General features: G+C 48.3%; 1 protein-coding gene across 3 annotated transcripts in view; it reads left to right on the top strand.

Moving 5' to 3' along the window:
• LOC119174273 (uncharacterized) overlaps positions 1-20775 on the top strand; it is a 30061-nt gene extending 9286 nt beyond the window's left edge. Inside the window, exons 2-8 of one of the 3 annotated variants that reach the window (XM_075895871.1) lie at positions 10481-10558; positions 14171-14635; positions 15437-15609; positions 15643-15694; positions 16277-16581; positions 18783-19010; positions 20332-20775. In XM_075895871.1, coding sequence (XP_075751986.1) covers positions 10481-10558; positions 14171-14635; positions 15437-15609; positions 15643-15694; positions 16277-16581; positions 18783-19010; positions 20332-20455 — 1425 coding nt within the window. In that variant the 3' untranslated portion in view covers positions 20456-20775. Of the gene's footprint in view, positions 1-10480; positions 10559-14170; positions 14636-15436; positions 15695-16276; positions 16582-18782; positions 19011-20331 lie in introns of all 3 variants that reach the window. The other 2 variants (XM_037425115.2, XM_037425114.2) reach the window with 2 other exon arrangements.
• The last annotated feature ends 1169 nt before the right edge of the window (positions 20776-21944 follow it).

Genomic DNA, 21944 nt, shown 5'->3' with positions numbered 1-21944 from the left:
AGAAGCGTCGCTCCTAAAGTGAAAAAGTTGGGCGTCAGGCATGCACGCGCCATGCCCTCCTTTTCCCGATAGGGCTAGAGCTCAAAACTGAATTTGCTTAAACCTCCTTGCCTGCAACAATCACATTGATTGATTGATCGATTGATTCATTGATTGATTGATTGATATGTGGGGTTTAACGTCCCAAAACGACCATAGGATTATGAGAGGCGCCGTAGTGGAGGGCTCCGGAAATTTTGACCACCTGGGGTTCTTTAACGTGCACCCAAATCTGAGCACACGGGCCTACAACATTTCCGCCTCCATCGGAAATGCAGCCGCCGCAGCCGGGATTCGAACCCGCGACCTGAGGGTCAGCAGCCGAGTACCTTAGCTACTAGACCACTGCGCCGGGGCATGCAACAATCACACTGTAATTGCTAGCCGTGACTCACCGCTTAGTCAGTCATTATAGATTATACTTTTTTGAGAAGCGATTCGTAGGTGTGAATCACGAAACACGATAGAAAGGACATGTTGAAGCGCTTGTTTATGCCCTTTCTATCACCCGTGTTTCCTGGTACGCGCCTACCAATTGCTTCCTGGCTATATAGGCACCTATTAGCCCAAAAGAAGGCGTTACTAAGCTATGAACTTTACTCCTTCGGCCACCTATATTACATGGATTGGTAGCTTGCGACGAAAACTATACGACCGCATGAGGTATCAAACCGAATGAATGCGAATGTATACTTCTGTGCGTTGCGCTCACTTGAAGTATACTGGCCATTTCTTCCAGCTGCGCCATCGCGTGCAGAATGGGAGCATAGTGTACGAAAATGTGTAACAATTCTGAAAATTTAAGCACACACAGTCGCTTTTTATGTTCATATTGTTACGCCCTCATTCAAAACTAGCGTGGTTACCAACTATACAGTCGATTACAAAGAACCTCACAATATATAGATACGTTCCGCCCTCAGCCGTTGGTGTACCACACATGGATTATTTCCATAGATAACCTAAGTAGGGTGTTTAGAATGAATTGGGAAAGCCACAAGCTGTCCCGGTTATGAAGCTACAGTTCGAGCTACAAGTCAAGACATTTATTTTCGAAAAAATTCATTCTCGTGACGCGCTACCAAAACATGGAAACAGTGTCTATACATCAGGCGTGATAACAAAAACGAATGACTAAGCCGTTTTACGAAAATGCCCAAGTCCATAGGTGTCCTTAACACGCGCCATTGAGGATTAACATGCAAACACTTTGCATAATTATACCATGTACTTATATAATGCATATACAGAATATATGAAACTTGTTGGAAATCTCAGCAAATATGTACAAGAGATGGATGGGGCATGTAATTTACATAACTGAATAATTGTTTAGCAAAAAATATTCCATTTTAAACAAAATGTTCGACGAATAATAGTACGGCGCACTCTACCACGGTTCGCTGAATACTGCCGTCCCAAAGACCTCACACTTCATGAGGCCGTGTCGTCAAGGCGCGAAAGTATATGAAAGAAAAAGGAGGAGGGGGGGGGGGGGTAACGATTTCGAGTACTAGTTAATCTACTATGGGAGAGCTTTAAGCTGTCCGGTGGCAATCCCAGCAACGAAGTGTGTTTAGAAAAAGTGGATAACGATTTCGAGTACTTAGTACTCGACTATGGGAGAGCCTCACAGTAGAAGCACAGACGTTGGGGGGGGGGGGGGGGGTTAGAAAAAGGGGGTAACAATTTAGAGCACAGGGTACTCTACGATGGGAGAGCTTAAAGCCGTCCCAATGCAATCATGTTGACATAGTGTTTTGTTTAGAAAAAATTTATTGCCACAAACGTCAATAACACTCAACAGAACATTTCCGTCTTAGACATACTCTAACGATGATGACAAGACAGACGTCATTTACATGAACATGGATATGAGATGACGTTGAAAAAACATGTACATTCGATGGTTCACTCAAACACAACCACAAAATACTTCAAGGTAAACAAGAGACAAATAAAACATAAATATGTACATTTTGCATATTTACATGTTGGCATGCCATTTCTGCCGGCACATCGACAGATCAGCCTACCAATACCAGGCCGGCCGAAAGACAAGTTTCACTCGTCCGTCATAGACCGACACAAAAGGGCAAGACCAGTGCCGAAGAAATTCCTCTTCACCGAGGAAGAAGAGCTCCTCCGACAAAACAGACAGCAGCTCCGAGTACAATCGTTCTAGGATCGGGTAGAGCGCGCGGCGGCGGCGGCCCGCTGCAACCGCCTCGCAGCGGTTGCGCCAGAGGCAGAAAGCGCCGGCAACAATGAGAAGACAAGCGAAGCGGCCTCGCGAACAACGCCCAGAAGAAACGAAGCGATTTACTCTGAGGCAGTGAAATCCAGCATGTACGGCTCTCCAAAAAACGCGAGCAATGATACAATGCCTCAGAAAATGCTGATTTGTTTCCCGAAGGGAGCAGTTCGGACATGTTGCTGACTGGACTATTCTCCACCTTTCGAGGCGGTCGAGAGTGGGAAGTACATCTCATCCCAGGCGCCACATGAAGTCCCGAAGGTGTCCAGGCAGAAAAGAAGCCGTTAAGGAGCTCCAAGACACCCGTCTAGAGCGAGCACGGCGGGCTGGCGGGACCAACGGAAGCAACAAAGCAGCAGTTGTCTCAACTATGTGGTTGTTCAAAACATCTATGCCAGGACAGCTCGACTTGACATGGCGAAAAAATGCAACAGTTGTTGCATAAAACGCAGGAAGTGTTATTGACTGTGGCCCCCTGTTAAGTTGCGCATTAGGCATCAAATGGCGAAGGTGAGTACCCAGAAAGTAGTATGCAAGCGTTCGTGCGGGAGATTCCTCCCCTTGCACTAGGCGCAAAAGGAAACGCAGAGCCAGCAGCCGACAGCGTATGGACACTGAAGGGAAAGCAAAGCCTCCTTGAGCACGCTGCTGTCCCAGTGCCGCGCGAGAGACCAACTCAGTGCCGCCTGACCAAAAAAAAGGAACACAAAGCAGACTGTAGTGATCGCACGATACGTAAAGATGGTTGCACGACGTGAGAAAGGTACCAAATGCGACCGCAAAATACAGTCTGCGCAAGGTACCTCCGCTCAAGAAGCGGGAAGTCAAAATCCTGTGCATCCTGAATTTTCAGTCTTACTTCCTCGAGAGCGTTTAACCAAACAGATTCGCAAATGCCGTAGTGGTTATATGAAATACCTAAAATACGAAGGGACGCGGCCGGCTGAATGGGAACACCGGCGCTAAGCCTGGAGTTTGGAGAGCCAATGAAGAAATACCAGGATTTGGAGATGTTCAACGCTGCACCTGAAATGTCGCCATACTGGGAAAATACATGCAGGCTGCGTGAAAGGCTATCTTCATCTGAAAGGTACAAGGTTATATCATCAACGAAAGCTGTGACTTTCACGACACCGCTACCAGGAAGCGCAAGACCCCGGACACGTGAATCCGCGTCAAGAGCACGCAAGTATGGCTCAAGGCTGAGGACAAATAGCACAGGAGACAATGGACAACCCTGACGGACCCCACGTGTTATGGAAAAGGCAGCACTTTCCCAACCATCCAGAACTAGTGTGCTTTTCAGACCAGTGTACGTATTTTTAATCATTTCCACAAACGAATGAGAAAAGCCGAAGGCTGTGAGCACATTAAAGATATACGCGTGCTCTAGTCGGTCAAACGCTTTTTCCTGGTCCAAAGACACAAGGATACCACGCGCAGATCGCGACAAAGTATAAGCTATGATATCCCGTGTCGTATATGACAAGCTGTGTATTTCTCGTCCAAGCACTGATGAAGTCTGGTGATGACCTATTAGGGTGTTCAACAGACCCCTCAAACGTTGAACGGCTACCGCCGCGAATATCTTATAGTCAACGTTGAGGAGCGTGATAGGTCTCCAATCTTCAGGATTAACAGAGGAAGCATCACCCTTTGGAATAAGCACAATGCGTCCATCTCGAAAACTTGATGGAAAGACACCGTCCTCGTAGCATCGCTGGATTACCGCGGTAATTGTAGCACCAATCTCATCCCAAAATGTCAAGTAAAACTCAACAGGTAAACCGTCTGGCCCTGGGGCCGTTCCACGTTTCATAGATTTCAGTGCCACCTTTACCTCTTCAGCCGACGGAGGGATGTGCAGGCAATCTGCAACTTCTTGAGGAATACGGGGCAAACTTCTAAGCATCGGCGGTGTTTCATCACAGTTAGTCCGCATGGCCGAACACGACATTGCTTCAAAATGCGCCAAGAAAACAGATCGATCACGCGTAGGAAGCCGCTGCGCAGGTGGTATTTGTGCTGTCATAGAGACAGGTGACTCTGATTGCCCAAAAAAGGAATGTCTCGCGTAGCGCAGCACCTCGGGATGTGCACATGGGTTGTGTCTACAGCGCCATGCTGCTGCCGCCAGGGACGAAGCAGCAGTCAAGCGCTGAAAGCGTTCACGCAGTTCACGCTGCTACGCTCGCATCAGAGGAGAAGGCGTCTCGGTGCGCAAAGCAATGCGTAACTTCATCGCGGTATCAGCAAGCTCTTCAGAAACGCGTCGACGAAGCGAACGCCCCTCTACTGCGCAGCGCAGGCGCCACTGTGTTTTAAGCGCATCCCAATCTTCAGGACCAGACGCCGTGAGCGACACACGTATTGCGCGTGACAAATCTGATCTTGAGCGCGCGTCCTGCAGGACGCGAACATCAAGACGCCATGGCGTTTCTGAGAAAGAAAATAGAACTTCGAGCTTCAAGACAATAGGCCGATGATCAGATACGTACACAGGAGAAGGTGGGAAGGACGGAACGCATAAATCAGAGACAAACGCCTCTAACGCTCGTGGGATATAAGCCCGGTCGAGCCTGCTGGAGGATCGTCCACGTCGCCATGTCCAAACAAAGGTATTTCCGTGCACTACATTGTGCGCGTCTAGTAATGAAAAGTGGTGGACAAGGCGGCGAAGCTCGCGTGAATTCCAAGCAGACCGGCCCCAGCCAGGACCTTGTACATCGGTTCGCGTACTTAGAACGCAGTTGAAGTCGCCAATCAAAATGACGTCACGACCGTCAAGAAAAAACACATCCAGGTCTCTAAAAAAGTCAGACTGTCCAGCTTGCGCTGGCCCATACACACACAGTATCCTTAATCTGAAAGAAAAGTAGCTACAGTCTAAAGCCAAAACCCTGCTCACGCCATCGTAAAAAGCATGATGATCCCTTAATAGAGCTCGGTTAAAAATAATAATACCTACTCCCGTAAAACGAGATGTAGCAAAAGAGAAATAACAATCTAGGTTGAACCTTCGTTTAAAAGCAAGCACGTCGGATAGCGAGAAAAAATTTGTTTCTTGGAGGCACAAAACATCACAATTTGCAGCGCGGGCGACACTTATCACTTCAGCCTGCTTTGCCGGACTGCGAAAACCCTGAACGTTCAATGAAATAATATGCAGTGTAGTAGCCATAATAAAAAGTAAAGACTAACCTGGACGCATAGTTCTAGACGGTGTCCTGGAAAGTGTCCAGGGGACACTTGCTCGACCAAATTAAAACGCACTGTTCGACCCTCCAGAAGAGGGTCGAGGTTTTTTGGACCATTGGGATTTACCACGGCCATCACTGCGTTCATCGGAGCAAGAGCTGGAAGTGTGCCCTCGCTTTGTTTCACGTGGAGCTCCCATTTCAACGTCAAAATCGGCAAGGCTAGACAGTCCGATGCTACTATCCAGTCCCAGGATGAAGCCGTCTTCCGAAGACGTGTCCTGAGGAGGTAGGGACTGAGCCACCGGCAAGCTTGGATCCACATTCTTGATGCTGGCAGCACTGTCCGCGTCTCGGCAGTCCGGTGTAGGCACCCTTTGTGTGGGCGATTTTTTACGTGTACGACGCGATGTCGAAATGGTCGGAGCGGCCGCAACAGAAGAGGCTGTGGTGTTTTCGCCACTGTTTTCCAAAATAACCGGGGTCGTAGGGCCAACTCCAACAGCATCAGCCTGATAACTGGGGTCATTTGTGCACTGAACATCAAGTGGCGTCAAAGAAGAGACGCCGACGCCGTTTTCAGGGCAGTGCGTTGCGTCTTTCGAAGCGCACGGTTCCTGCACCAGCGGGGAGGCCGACGCGCCAAGCGTCGCATCGACAATCGCGCTTTCGTTGTGCGCTTCGTTTGAAGGAACTTGTAGGGGTGAGGCCAGCACAGCGTCGGTGACCTCCTCTGCGTCCCCCGAGTCGGTAGTTGGTTCCATTGCCGGTGTCAGTGGTGGAAAGGCACCAGCGGCAGCGTCTGAGTAAGAGCGGCGGACAGGGCAAACCACAGTTGGGTGGCCGTCCCCGCAGCGTCGACATGGGCGGTCACATCCATCACTAACGTGACCGTGCACACCACAGCGACCACAATACGGTGTTGTGCACTGGGCTCGTAGATGGTCCCCTGAGCCGCATCTTCGACATACACGCTGGAGACCACGGTAGTCAAACGTAGCACGGTGACCGGAGATGCGCAGGTAGTTCGGCACAGGATTAGCGGCGTTCATCTCCATTCGAACATACCGCGTTCCAGTGAGTACGCCGCGTCGCCCGCTCATCAAACCACTGGTGACAGTGAGCACCTTGCCATATGGGGATAACGCTTGGACGAGAGCTTCGTTTGAGACGAACGATGGCAGGAACAGGCAGGCGACGTTGGTCACTTGTGGGCCAACGGGAACGACTTGAACACGCTCGCCGCCGATCACCAGGCAGCCAGCATTGACGATTAGAGACATGGAGGCCATGCTCTTAACGGTGACTTGGAAGTTTCGAGCTCCCTGATGCTGCACGCAGTATACCTCTGAGAGGCCGACTATTGAGGCCGTCGCATCAACGACGGTCTCGGCACTAGTCCCCGTAGGGACAACAACGTCGACGACAAGCGCCTTCGAAGGCGTCCAAGACGCGACGGGCACCATGACTCGTACTGACGGACGCCCCTGACGTAGAACGATCAGGGACGTCCTTAGCACTTACTCAGCACCACTAAATGCAAACCCGAGATTCTTCACGAAGTTAAGAGAATGAGCATCGTATTGCTACAAACTAAATTCGCTCCTTGACATTTCGAATAGGCAACCTAATTATACAGACACGTGTTGGTGTTAATGGTTCTTACTTGAAATCTTGAACTTCCTGCCAAATTTTCGCAAAGATTTTGACACCCTTTTTCAAACAAATGAAATATTTAGGGTAGAGACGGCAAACCTTTATTTCATGTACGCACATTATTCGCATTAATAGCCAAAAAGTACTTGAAGGGTCAGTGAAATCCACCAAGTCTTACTCTGTTGCACAGATGAAATGGATAGAGCTTGTGATTATTGCTATAGACGGTTTCAAAATTACAAGCGTTTTACCACACAAAAAAAAATTCTGGTCATCTCATTTACCAGCTCCTAACATCAAAACTGAAAGCACGTGTTGAAGTTGTTTTTTTTAATGCGAAGCATTTCTTAGCGAACTTCGGCGACTTTGCGCGTATCCATCTATCTAGCCGCCTACGACTTTTAGCTCTCGTGGCCGTTTAGATAATGATATTGATACCAAACTTAGCATGGCATAACATGACTGTATGAATAACATATTTGACTGGTTATAACGTGAAAATCATGACATGAATGTCATGATTTACATTTCATGGTCCTGCCACAAGAGCGACAGGACCATTTTCATTTCAAATGAAATGAAAATAAAATTTCGTTCACATGGCATGTTGCAAAACTGGTACGGTATGACATGATTGCACGGCGAACAAAAGCGAAAGACCCTAACATGAATATAATAACATGCGTGTGATGTAACAACATGACATGCCCAGCTCATGATGCTATCGTGGGCGTTTCGATAGCTTCACATGTACCGAACTCGGTATTACGTGACGCGAACGGACAAGATAAGTAAATATACATACGAACATGATAATCACAACATGCGTGTCATGTAGCATGACTACATGCCACACTCATGATGCGCTCACGGCCGTTTCGCTAGCTTTACATATGGCAAATTTGCTATTACGTGACGTCAATGGATGATGAAGGTTTGTTACTGGTGAAAACATAATTATGAGATGCGTGTCATGTGAGAACATGACATTTCACAGTCAAGGCGCCAATACATTTGGACGTGACGCGGTGCGCGTGCTCGCCGGCGTTCATTTCGTTGGGTCACGTCGGTGTTGCCACGCCTGGCGCCGGTACTACCATGTACTCCCAGGTGCGCGCCGTGCTGCGTGATGGTGGTGGTAGTGGTTACAATGAAGAGGAAAAAGGCACCTAATTTCTGTCTGCCTTCAGGCGACACGGCGCAGTGCCTTATAAGAGTGGGGGGAAGGAGGGATAAAAAGAATAGAAGGAAAATAGACGGAGAAGAAGACAGCCAAGCGAGAGAAAAAGAAGGAGATAGGAAAGTGGGGATCCGGTCGAAGCAGTCCAAGGGCGGGGCGCCACAATGCGAGAGCTGCACGGCTTCAGGAGACCGCGGAGGGCGAACCAGTCGGCGGGAGCTACGCTGAAGTCGGAGATCGCGAGGGCACAACCGTCCAGCTTGAAATCCTGCGAGCGAAGCATTGACCAACGCCTCCTCTAGAAAGATGCCTGCCGCATGAAAAGAAAAACAGCTGCCACACCCTTTCCCTCCTTCATTTTAACATGTTCTCGGTCGCTAGCGTCACCTGTGGCGGACGGTGCAACAACGCAACACTTTGCATAGCCTCCGAAACAGTGGTGCTCAGTTTCAGGTCTCGAACCAATTGTCTCGAACAACTCTCGACTGACGCGCCCCTATGGGCCGCAGACGAAAACGCTTAGCTGGTACCGGCCACCACCGTGATGATAGTGTCGGTCGCGAGCGTCACCATGCGGGGCTTGTTTAAAACTGAAGGCAGGCCAACTCCGCTGGGAGCGTGAGCCATTCCTCGGGCATCTTTCTAGAGGAGGCGTTGCTTTGACGCATGCGCGTTTCAGCGCGTCCGGCGTCCCTCCGTCACGAAAAGAGGGAGACGCAGTGTCGTCTGTGTAACGCATCGGCGCGAAATGCAGCATGCCGCATTTCGCGCCGGTTGCTGTCTGGCCGCGCAGCCGGTTGACGGACGCTGGTCGCGCCTGGCGTCAGACTGTAGATAGCTCGCGTTTTGCTATCGTAGCGGCACTGTGCCCACGGTGCGCACGTCGACGCTACATCGGAGTATATTGGGCCCTTCATGATGCACTCGCCGCCATTTCGCTAACTCCACATATACCAAATTTAGTGTTACGTCACGTTAATGAATGACGAAAATATGTAACTGATGCAAACATGATAATCCTGACACACATGTCCTGTAAGAACCTCACAACATACCACGCTGTGAAGCGTGCTCGCAGTCGTTCGGTTAGCTCCACATATACTAAATTTGGTATCACATGACGTGAGTAGATTACGAAGGTAAACAGCACATTCAAACATGATAATCATGACACGGAAGCCATGTACGGCATCATTTACCTGAACCTCGTAACGTTGTGCCGATTTTATAATGAAATATCAACCTTTTCGTTCTTGCTTCGCATATCAGTGATTCCCACTGTACGTGGAACCTGCCATTTTTTTTTTTAGGTTAAGGAAAGTCTTTTTCTAGCATTTCAGATGAACGTGTGCAAAGTACTAAGAAACGTTTTATGGTTTTTATATAGCTCAAAGGAACATCTATCTTAATATATTTTCCCATACAAAGAAAGGAAAGTGTAGAAATAGAACAGGTTATTTTCTGAAGCTCTTCTTGCTAACATGTGCCATTGGGGCACATCGGTGGATGAAACCAGATGTCATCAGGGGCCCGTGTTTGTAATCAGTGAAAACTGGTGAAAGTACAGTGCCTAGAATATATTTTAGTGAAAGGGTCTATACTAGGCGACAACGTTTCCTGCAGAGAAAGCTACGGGGGTGGAGTTTCTGATTATGTAGCCCTATGCGAAGTAGTCAGTTTTTACGCGCGTCGCCTAACGCTATGGAAAGTGACTAGGGCGCATCATCAGCGTTTCATGTAGACGCAGACACCGCTTAGCATTTGAGTTGCACGTAGAAAAGGGTGACAATCTCGCATGTTTAAAAACGCGAAGACGAATAAATCAAAGTAAATACGACTATCTTAGTGGTGGTAGCTGCGTCCTTTCTCAACTAGTTCCACGTAGTATATAAAGAGGGCACTTCTATATTTCACGGTGAAAATGTGGGCGCTGTTGTAAAACTACATTCCATGCCCGCGATTTGGCTCTGTGGCCTTCACTCCGATGCCAAGAAAAGTTGCCGCCGAGTATAAAGTGTGAACGATTACAGAAAGTTCTCTGTGCTAGGTCAGCTGCGAAGGTACTGCACTGATAAGCTCCGAGACACGGACTCAATTACAAGTCACGGTGGCCAGATATTCAAGATGGGAATTCTCTTGTTTCTCTTGCAGCTGATCCTCGTGGCCGCTTTCTTGCTGCTGCAAAGCGGTCTGGAGCCGGCGACAGCATTGAACAACCATGAAAGCACGGTGAGTGCACTGCTACTTCGACACACTCTTCCCACGGCACTTCCTGCACGCCCTGCTGACAACCCTTCAGGCACCAGCTTCTGACGTTCAATTGCTTTAACGTTCACTACACTTCCCTTGAGAGATTAGCGGGGTGCAAGCAAGTCATGCTTGCCATACTAAAGAGCAGCGCTGCAAAACAGATGCATAAAAAGAGACGAAACCACACTGACGAAAGCGCATCCATCAAACTACTCTGGTGAGTCGAGTCGAATCTACAAAACTTTATCGCAAGGGAATTCAAGACCTCCCTGGCCCCCTTGTTCAATGCGCGACCCCGCCGTGTTCAAACGTTCATGTCTAATAAGTTCATAGCGTTGGTACCCTGACTGGCGGCATGCAATCGTCTTGCTTACCGGGTCTGTGGAGCGTAGCGAAGTCTCCCAGTCATCCTAGGTTTTGAGTGACACCGGCCCCCCGGGAGGAGATGGCCAGGAGAATGTGGGTTAGGCTTGCCCTCTGTGCAGTGCACAGACGGCGTGAAGGCAGCGTGGGTCGGTAGTGGAAGAAGAGGGAAGTGGTAGATATGTTTTCTGTTGCCGACGACGCGCTGTTCGTTTGTTGTAAGGAAAGAGTGGGGAGTAGCTATGCAAGGAATGGCCGCCAGGTAATAAGCTATTAAAGTGTACATGAACGCGCTTCTTCTATTCCCTTTCGTGCCGGTGTGTTTCTACTTTGCAGCACTCTTCTTTGAGTAGAATTGTGTGTTATTACAACTAGCCGCAATGCAATCGTACTTACGCTGCTTACTATCGCAGCTCTCTTGAAAATTAAAAGGGAAAAAACGAATTGCACAAGAAAAAGCGTACTGTAAGTGAGCTAGTCAGTGAAAATGTGCTGTAAGTGAGACATAGACAGTGAAAGTGTGCTGTAAGTGAGCTAGAGAAGGTGTGCACAGCACAGATGCGGGCAAAGGGTGGAAAGAAACTTGACGTAAATGTGTCGACTACTGACTGAACTTTACTGCGGGCACACACAACTGCTACCAATACTATCCAATGCCAGCAGTAAAAAAAAAAAGAAACGTTTCCCGCATTCTTCAGAAACAAAATTGCTAATCGAAAGTGGTGCTCCAGGAAACAAGAATTCTATAAAATAATCCATAAATAAGTATGCTCGTAGTCATGGACTATAGAGCACTCCCACACCTTGTATTATATACCGTGGATATTATTGTAGGAAATATGTCACTGCAGTTCATCAATTAGCTTAATCAGTGATTAGACACAGCTTCGCTGAGCAAGCAAGTGGCGTTGTGAAAGTTTAACTTAGAAGATTTTCTGACAATTCTAGCCTCAGTACGTGACATCCCCACGAATAAATGAATTCTTTTTTTTTTCTGGATGCACTGATTGTTTCATTTTTCGTATCTAACAACGAAGGACTAAGCTCCTAACCAATCAGCATCACATGATTCCTTTAATACGAGAGCTCTCTTACACGGTGTTAGATACTTACACTTAGGCCATATCATGCTTACGTATAAATATTCCATGCGAAACATGTCCTCACAGCTTCCAGCTGGCCAGCACCCAGCCAGAGCTCGAAAAATGCGAACCTTCAGTGCACCCAATTCCAGGGGAAATAAATTAAAACTTTAGTTCTGATGAGTCTACAGTTCAAGTAGGCAGTAAAAGCCTGTGCAACGTGTTTGTGATTAAAAAACTCGGCGTGATGTGGCGCTGAAGGGAGGGAGAGAGAGAGAGGAAGAGACGGACTGTATTACACAACGCAGTTCATACATTTCTGTTTTCATTGCTGTGGAGAATAACAGCGGCTATCTGTATGTGGAAAGTGAATACGAAAGTTGCTACATCAATGAAAACAGTAGGAACAAACAAACAATAAATCAAAATTGATGTAAAGGCTGCAAGACCTGGTTTACAATAAACAACCGACACTCATCCATACTGTTACCACAAAATGTAGATGCAAGATAGAATATCATGCAGGGCAGCTTTACCGTGAGGCACAGTTGCGTTCAGCATGAGTGTACTCTGATATGCCTAAACGCGTGCGTCTGAGCCAAGCAAGCATAGAGACAACTTGTGTCATGGCAGAAAACTTGGCACTCATGTCGTCATTGCAGCATAGTGATGTTTGTCTTGGTACATAGATGTGCCAAATTGTAGGTGTCCTTCTTACTGAAATGTTATGAAATGTTTGTTCTCTGCACATATTGTAAATAAACGTCTTTTCTAAACAGAAAACTTGCAATGAAAATGGTCCAAGGAAAGGGCCTTTACACAGCTTCGCCGGGAAAACAGGGATCATAGCGCAATTTTTCTCAACACGGCCTCATCAAGGGCGACGTCTACGACATGGCTTTATGCTCTATTATAGTCAAGTACCAAGTACTCCAAATTGTTAACCACTTCCCTAAACACACATATTAGGTTGTTCCGTATATCCCAACTTCAAGCTCAGCCAAGGTCTTAAGCGACGGTGAGCTGCGTCTGTGCCACAGAATTTTCACGCATTGCTCGTGAGGTGGCGCGAAATTCTCACCGATGATGGGGTTCCTCGATGCACGCTCCCTTCCGATGAGTTCGGGCAGACGTGTCTCCGGCGTATCGGCGCATTGATCACATCATTACGTCTACACATCTCGCGTGTCGTCAAAACGTCAGCCAAAGGCTAAAGCAAAATGTCATGGTCACGGTGAAAAAAAAAAGCCCGCTAGCACACATGTCGGCAAGTAGGAACAACGGGCAGCTGCACGTACGACGTGCTGCAGCCCCACGCTGGAGTCCTGTCGACATGATACCGCAGTTCAGAGTCACAAAACGAATGCACACCTCCCCAAAAGCTACTTCTCTTAAACTTACTCCAGGGTGCCGCTATCGCAATAACTGCTTCGTGATTCCGGAAAACTGCTGAATTTTATTCTAAAGGCACAGATATTGATGTTGCCACATACGTCTACAAATGCCACCATTTTGCTCTGAATGTCACTGTCGGCACGCTGAATACGAGAAAGTGGCACTCCGTGTGGTCACCGCCGAAAAATGTCAACACAAGAAGCCGTTGGTCGAAATGGTTACTTATGCAATTTTTTTTCTGATCTGAGTATAGATTTCCGAATCTTTACTACCCACCCATATAACGGCGTTTGTGCACGGCGAGGCGTACTTGCATCAATATTTGAGAGAGTGTCATACGTCGCGGGAGTTACTTCCATCCTCTCCCTTCTCCCGCTTAATCTGTCACTCCCGCACTTTAGAAAGGGGAGATCTGTTTCCACACGGCACATTTAACGGCCGTCTTGCACTCATCAGGTCCACACAGGCCATTGCCAAAGCCTTCATACATAAATTACGGACTAAAGCTCTTCCCCATTTTCAGTCTCCTGCAAATAAAAAGCCGTCATACTATAACTACTACTGCCCTGCAACAACCGCACTAAATTGTCCTGCTACCTGTAACAAGCCCACAAACCTTCCCACTACAGTCCTTAACCATCCACTACCCTCAAATTATCATAGCAATGCAAATCAAAAGAGCATACGACACCAGGCGCGTGGTCTTTTTCCCTCTCTCTCTCTCCCCTGCGTCGTGCGTGTGCCGCATCAGCCCGGGCAGTTCCTGACCGAGGAGGCGTCCATGCCCTACCAGTTCTCGTACTTCGCCGGCGGGCACGACGGCAGCCACTCGCGCCACGAGACACGAGACGCCAACGGCCGTGTCTCGGGTCACTACACACTGGCCACGGACGAAGGGTCACAGCGGGTCGTCTGCTACGTGGCCGACGAGCACGGGTTCCGGGCCTGGGTCGACACCAACGAGCAGGGCACAGACAACCAGGACCCCGCCGACGTCAGCGTCCGCTCCACGGCACCCGGCACGGCGGGAGTACCTCGCGGACCGATCAAGGGTGTCTGCGGCAGCCCGCCGCCACCGGCGGGTCCTCCGGCCCAGGCCCAGATCGTGGTGACGTCACCGCCCGTCGTCATACCACCACCAGTGCGCAAACCGGCTTACGTGCCACCCCCGGTTGTGCATCACGAGGAGGTCATCGTGCCGCCTCCATCTGTCAAGGTGAGCGATAGAACATGCCTCTTACTCATTAGAATTATTGCAGAATTTGTTTAAATCGAAATATTTCTAGTTTACGGCATTACAGAGAAAAGACAGTATTCTGCACACATGATGCACATAATTTCTTGACATAAATAAATCACATAATTGAGGCGGGGAGACGACTTCAACTTAGAACAAGCCTTCGAAAGAGGGTAGGCGGAGGTGTGACATAGTGTTGTAGCTCGTATTGAATATGCAAGTACGGTGTTTATGATGACCACTGCTAGATAGAGAGACATTTTCGAACGCCCTCTTTATCTGGTAGTGGTCCTCAAAAACCCCGTGTCGAAATGGCCTCTTTTCATAACCCTGTCTTTTGATCCTTTATTTCCTTTCCCCCAGCGTAGGATAGCAAACCGGGCGCGCGCCTGCTTGACCTTTGTTTTTTTTCCTTTATTTTCCTCTTCCTCCCTCTTCTTCGAACGCCCTGCAAAAGCAGTGTAAATGCAGGGACGAGTAGAAGCCGCTTTGTTTTCGCTAGAAGCTCCGGGAAATGGTGTGGACACCAGGCTCGCTGTATGTGTATGAGGGCATGTTCGGAGTCGGCATGCGCTCGTCGCGACGTCCTTGCTGCACTTAATGTCTCTTTCGCCTGAGTCTGCAGTACGGCAATTTAGCATTACAGAAGCTTTGAGCAGCTTTTATCAAACGAAAGTGTCATACCTCCTGGTTGTCTTTCACCTGCTTGTGTGGCCATCCAGCGAGAATGTACACCTTAACGTAACGTCCCTTCCTGCTCTCCGTCCACTACTGCCGCAGGTGTATCCTCCTCCTGTGCAGCAGGTCGTGGTAACGCCCCCAACGTACGTGCAACAACCACCCGCGCGAACCTACGTACGCAAGGTTGTTGTCAAGAAGCCCATCCACAATTATGAACCTCCGGCTGAACCAGCAAAGACCTATTATGTTCCTCCCCCACAGCCAGCCAAGACCTACTACGTCCCCCCACCACAGCCAGCCAAGACGTACTACGTTCCACCTCCATCCCCACCAAAAACCTACTACGTTCCATCCGAGGTATGTAGTTTCAGTATTACAGTATGTCACATCGAGAGCAGTTCAGTTGAGTGAGGAACAACTGGCCGTACTGCCTACCAAGCAACGTTGTATGCCGCACGTAGATGTGCACATATATTATGTTCACCAGTGCCGTCAGAGTAGGTTCATCGAACGAATGTTCGTTGCAGGTTAATCATTACAAGGCAATGAATTCTGCATAATGCAGGCTCGGTATGCACCTCACTCAATGTGTGTGCGCAAACGATACGGATGGTGAAACAATCGCCACTTCTGGTGGCCTCTGTACCACGGAGTCCTTGTATGAACAATATAGTTGAACTCTCGATCCACTATGCCCACAGCGTATAGACGAACTAGCAGGACGTAAAAGCGTATTTCACTGGTCACTTTGTCTTCCCATGTGTTCGTCCCATTCGGGCGTCCTTGCAATTTTAGGGGATATTGGCTCAACAGAGCCATGACGACGCCCAGTTCGCGACAACATTGGTCAGTGTGCGATATTAAGAAGGCCTTTTTACCCTCGGTGCCACCCCTTATACGTTTATGCCTTGTCTTAACCTAACATCTATGCACACGCAGCCCGTAGTTGCGGAGCCTCCCCGTCGTCGCCCCCCGCCAACCCGACGCCTGTCGTACCAGCCGGCTCGGGAAGAAGTGCTGCCCCCGGCGCGGCCAACCTACTACGACACTCCGCCGACGCCACCCCGACAGGTGCAGGAGGTGTACGTGCCATCTAAACCCGTGTACCGCGGCTCTTCGTGCCCGGGATACTGCGGACCGAAGGTGACAGCACGCGTCGTGTCGCGGCCGGAGCCTCCATCCTACGTCAACACTCGCCAGGACGTCAGCTATTCGGTCAGGAGGGGACCCTACGTTGCGCCAAGGTACTCGTCCAATAATTCGTAGCGCAAGGCACGCATTGTTGTTTTTTAAAGGACACTAAAGATGACTTTGCTAGTATTAGTAAGTTATTCCATAAAACCAACAAATTACACTCCGGCCATAAGGGGACGCTTCATAAGCCAGACGATACGCAGAAAGAAAAAGAAGGTGGTGATGGTGCCTCAATAGTTCCCGCGTAGCTTGCCTTTACATCAGAAATTCTGATGGCATCTGCTGGGTCGTGCGTATTTGTTGAATGGTAAAAATGAACCACTCTGCGTTTTTAGGGAGCAAGAGACTTAACATACATGCATGCAAAACAGAAAGTATTTGTGGAGTGGGTTAACCCCCCACGCTTCTGACTTCACCGGCTTTGCCAATGCCGCTTATTATTAGTCACGCCTTAAGTTCCTTTTGGTGGTAAGCTATATTTTGTGTTTGCTTTGTGAGTACATGTTCCGGTTTACGAAGCGAGGCACTCACACGTGCTAAATAATGCAGCTGGTCTTGAATAATACAAGCTGCCTTTTCGAAATGTCCGTTTTAATGTCACCTTGTGTTTACGAACTTTCATCGCAATACAACAATGCTTGTTATGACTTTAGTATCCTGCAAATGTGTTAAAATAACAGTCCCTAACACTTATTTGAAGCTAAGCCAATTATAGTTGGCCATGTCGGTATAGCTTGGCTGTGACTCCTCAGCAGCTGTTGCTACGACACATGAGCAGCTTGGCGTGACGTCACACCAGCTGGCGTGTAGCAAGGCGAGGTCAGGGGAAGGAGCTCAGTTTAAGAAAAATTCTGAAATGGTAGAATTCAAAAAGGGCTTAGCAGCAGAGGTGAAGGCAACATTTACGTGGAGTTTGCCTCAAGATATAGGCCTTCTCGCGTGATAACCAATCAGAGATAAATTGCTTTTCTTTTGCAAGCGTGAATGATGGCCTGATACTGAGTAAAGGCGCATTCAAACTTGAGAAGCGAAGCGAAAACAAAAACGCCAGAGCGGCTGGAAAATCACGACCACGGCTTCGAAACTGTTCACAGTCGTTCTGTCGCGCTACCACCGCAGCTGGCGTCGCTACCATGAGAATCAATTTGATTTTGCCCGCTTTCTGAGCAATGAATTTTGTAGCGAATTCTAGTTATTCACGCAAACTACTGAAAAGAAACAGCTAGCACCTTTTCAAACATTGTTACGGGAGAGAAACGACACCCGCGCACGCACCAGCAGCGGCGGCGGATTCAGCTGCATGATTACACAAAAGCGAGAAACGTTTATGTATGCCGACTCACTAGGGTTGCTGCACCGTCTACTTCCAGTGTTTTCGGCGATCGTAATCCAATCCAGGCCCTCGACAAACACGTCCTCTTTGAGGCCGTCAAGATTCGTCGTGCTGCACGGGTAGTTCGCGATTTGAGCCGATGCGTGCCACCGCCGACGCCTTTGCAGTTGCTGAATCCCGCGGCCGGCTAGTTAGATCACGTGGTTTGAGCTAGTGCAGCCAAACCAGTGAAGCGGGAAGCGGATCCGCTTTCGCGTGGCGGGAAAATCGGTCTTCGAAAATATTTTTTTGTTCCGTTCTCGCGGCACGGTTTTCCAGCCGCTCGGGCGGCGAAGCGAGTGCAGTCCAGCGAGTTCAGCCGCTTTCGGTCCCTTTGATGGTAAATGTGAACGCGGCATAAGATACCGCTGTTCCAGACAACGGTATAAAATGAACACTGGCAGCTTGATCCCTAATGGCTAGGCTTTCATGCTTTTTTTTTTCAGAAACCAGTGGCATTTTATAGGACACCCACTGAGCAGTACCTATAGATATATTAGCAAATTGCCACGAACAAACATGTACAGCGTTAGAAGTAAACGCTATTGTTTCTTCACTGTGCGCCGATTGTTTACCGTGCGTGAAGTAAGATGAAGACCGCCTAGTTTTACTTTCCAAACATAAGTTGCACTCAAAGAATTGTTTTTTTTTCTTTTTAGATCTTCTTGGGCCAGGTGGTGTGCAGTTGTGGCGTCATTGATTGCTCGGCAACAGCGCGGCGATGTTTTTTGAGGGAAACAGTTATTTTTCTGATGTGCTAAAGGACTTCCATATTAGGAGGCTGAAGTATATCTTTTATGTCACTGCTTACCGACGGATGTGCCTTCCCATCGCAATCCTGGCAAAAATATTTCACCAAACGTTTTATCTTACCCGCAGGTACGAACCATGGACCCAGCCATCGTACAAGACGTACCGTGCTTACAACGAGCCGTCCGAGCCGTGGCGTCCCAAGGGTGACATCCCTATCGGCGTCTCGTACAAGATGAGCATTTCCCGGGGTCCCGGAGGCCCCTACCCGTGGCAGGACGAAGTGGTCAGCCGGCCCGGATCCTACTACCGGCATGCGCGGCCGTCGACACCGCCCTCGGGATCGCACTATTACAGGTTCGGCCAAGACCAACGCTTAGCACTAATGAGAATTGCGCAGCGCAAAAGAAAAATGCAGCACACAAGAAAGACACACAAGGGACAAGCACTACTTGGAACTGTTTATCGCAAAACGTCATAATGAAACATTATGTATACATGCGGTGCATGCGCAGATGCGTTCAATGAAACCTACGACAGATGAAAACGATAGCAGATTTTCTATCTTATGTACCCGTTAAGAAATCTACATTCATGTGCAGAATGACAAAAGGCTCGTTAACGCACCCCTCCCCTTCCTTTTTTTCTTAGTTTAGCAAAAATCATTAATTTTGATCAAGGGATGTTGAACGATTGTGTGACACTGAACTTCTTCAGCATCACTCACTCTTGGGCCTCGTGAATCGGGGCGAGAAGGAGAAGGAGGAGGAAGGACCGAGCAAAGCGAAAAGCCAGGGGTATGTTAAACTTAAAGGGCTCTGGTTGGCTATGCATGCGCTGGGGCCTTAACAACATGAAGGCACAAATATGAAAGAGGAGGTCGCAAATGTGTCCCCATGTGTATGAAGGATAGAACCAATTAGCCAAAGGCACTCGCACAAGCCTGATATTTTCATAACACACAAAAGTGTCTTAGCTGCATTCTGAGCCAATGACGGAGGGAAACAGTGTGCCAGTATACAACTCTGTATACACATATCAGCATGGACCATTGTCTAATCGCCGCAGTCTCTCTGTTCTCTAGTTGCATTCGTCTCATCTGAAATTTGGTGGCATGCTACCAAGTGTATGCATTTCTGTCTCGACCAACAGGATTCTCATGCAGCGCCGACAGACGCTTGTAGTAGTGCTGAATGAGCTGCCGTGAAGGCCAAATTACAGGTAGTTCAATTGAATCAGTCACATCAGTAAGATGGGCAGAAATTGTCCATTCTTTGTCTGCTACGAAGAACGTCTCATCTGCAGCCCTAAACACTTTGAAAGCTATACAGAGACAATAGGCGCATAAAACCGATAATTGTGAGGCATCTGGTGAACCCACCCGCAGCTGTAATACCATGAATCTACTCAGCAAACCACCAGGTTAACGATTACATTACTTTAGTAACGTGATACAGTGTCAACTGTAATTGAGCTCTGATCTGACATTGTAAGATACATTGGTTTAGGGGGAAGAGAGCTTTGGCACTGTAAGCCCTCGAACGGTTAAAACCACTCAAATTTGCACATACAAAAGCTGTTCTAGCATGCTGCCCAACAAAATTGAACGCGCCTTCTTCGTGCTACGTTAATGCTACCATTAAGTATACCGTAAACCACAATCACACGACATGCGCAGGCCCGCTGAATCTGCGCCCGAGCCGGCCTACCCATCCCGGTCCCAGGGAGGATACGCCAAAAACGACCTGCAAGACGACGACGACGACGACACCTACGACTTCAAGAGGCCCAGCTACGGCTAAGCGCCCCTAGGACACCTGCTGGCCCCGACTGAAGACTGGGCAATGACAGGATTTCTCGCGAACCAGGCAGCTATACACCTACACTGCTCGTCTTATCTATTTCAAACGTTTTGTCAATAAAAGAAAACAATGCTTCTACGGTACTGGACCACCATCTAGTGCATACACATGAAGCGCAAAACCACCGAGCGATAGCCAAGGGTTTTACAAAGTATCATTTAGCGAGGAACGAACACTGTGGCAAAACCGTTCACTAAAGGTATGCTAGACAAAAGAAAACTTTAGGGAAATGTTTTTAATTAAATCTTTCTGAAACCATCTGACTTTTTTTTTTATCAGAAGCACTCTCTACCCTCTGTCCAACACATTTGGCGGGTGTGTTGTTTTCCTACAACCTACAGCACGGGCACGTTTGTACACAGTCGGACATATCCTCATCAAGCCTGGAGGTCACTGCTCCAAGTACAAACCCCAACATCCAGCAGGGCATTCTCAGTCAAGTCCTCATTGCTGCCGCAGCTCCAGAAATTTTGGCCGACATCCACGTGTGACAGAAGAAGTACACTTTTCCTGACGTGCATTGACTGATGTTCTAATAAAGTTTTTTCTACATTTTTTCTTCTAAAAACTACAATGAAGATGTACCACTACTAAACCTGACGTCCGTTGCAAGTGCGTAGCGTCCACGTGCGTGCCATGTGTTAAACCTATTACATTCTGCCACGACGACCGAGCTGGATGATGACCTTTGATACTATTATTATGATGTGACAATGCAGGGATGCTTTATGCATGCAGCTCCTGCGTATGACACGTGACCGACTTATGAAGTTCTTGCTGCTCTAGTATACTTGATGGGACGCGATTATAGTCAACAAGATCATTACTCGTATCCTTGACCATACGCATCTAAGCAATCGTCGTCATTTACCCTTCTTCATCCTTAGTGAACCTTTAATGATACTCCGGCATTGCAGAGCCCATAAACTTCTACGAAATGGAGAACCTTGGCTGTGTCCAAGTCCTCCCCTGCCGTCACCGTTGCGTGTGCTTTAAGGCCCACACCCGCACGTCAGATCTATAACGCACTCGTGGATAGCACACCAAGACCAGACGGTGGCTAAACTGGCAGCGCTTCTGCTCACATTCATCGTAATTTTGGCTAGTGCGTGCTTTGCTGAAAAGATCCCATACTATGTAAAGCCTTCGCATATAAAATTAACACGCATGGGATATAAGAAAGACAGGAAAAAGTACAATCGACAAATTACTCTATCAAGCAGAAACAATACCTAGCTTATATGTTGGCAGATTAAGTAACAATTGCACGATATGATGATCACCATAAAGTTCGTATAAAGCAACGCATCAGCATGAATGTGGGCAAAACCCTAAAGTGTGGGTGTGCCCTAAGGTGTGGGCTTTGTAATGCACTGCATGTGAAGCTCCACGCCAGACTGTCAAATCTAGTAATCAGATCGAGTAGTAA

The sequence above is a fragment of the Rhipicephalus microplus genome, chromosome 5 (assembly GCF_043290135.1).
Source record: "Rhipicephalus microplus isolate Deutch F79 chromosome 5, USDA_Rmic, whole genome shotgun sequence".
In the NCBI taxonomy this organism is placed as follows: Eukaryota; Metazoa; Arthropoda; class Arachnida; order Ixodida; family Ixodidae; genus Rhipicephalus; species Rhipicephalus microplus.
This window is presented reverse-complemented; position numbering and strand designations above follow the sequence as displayed.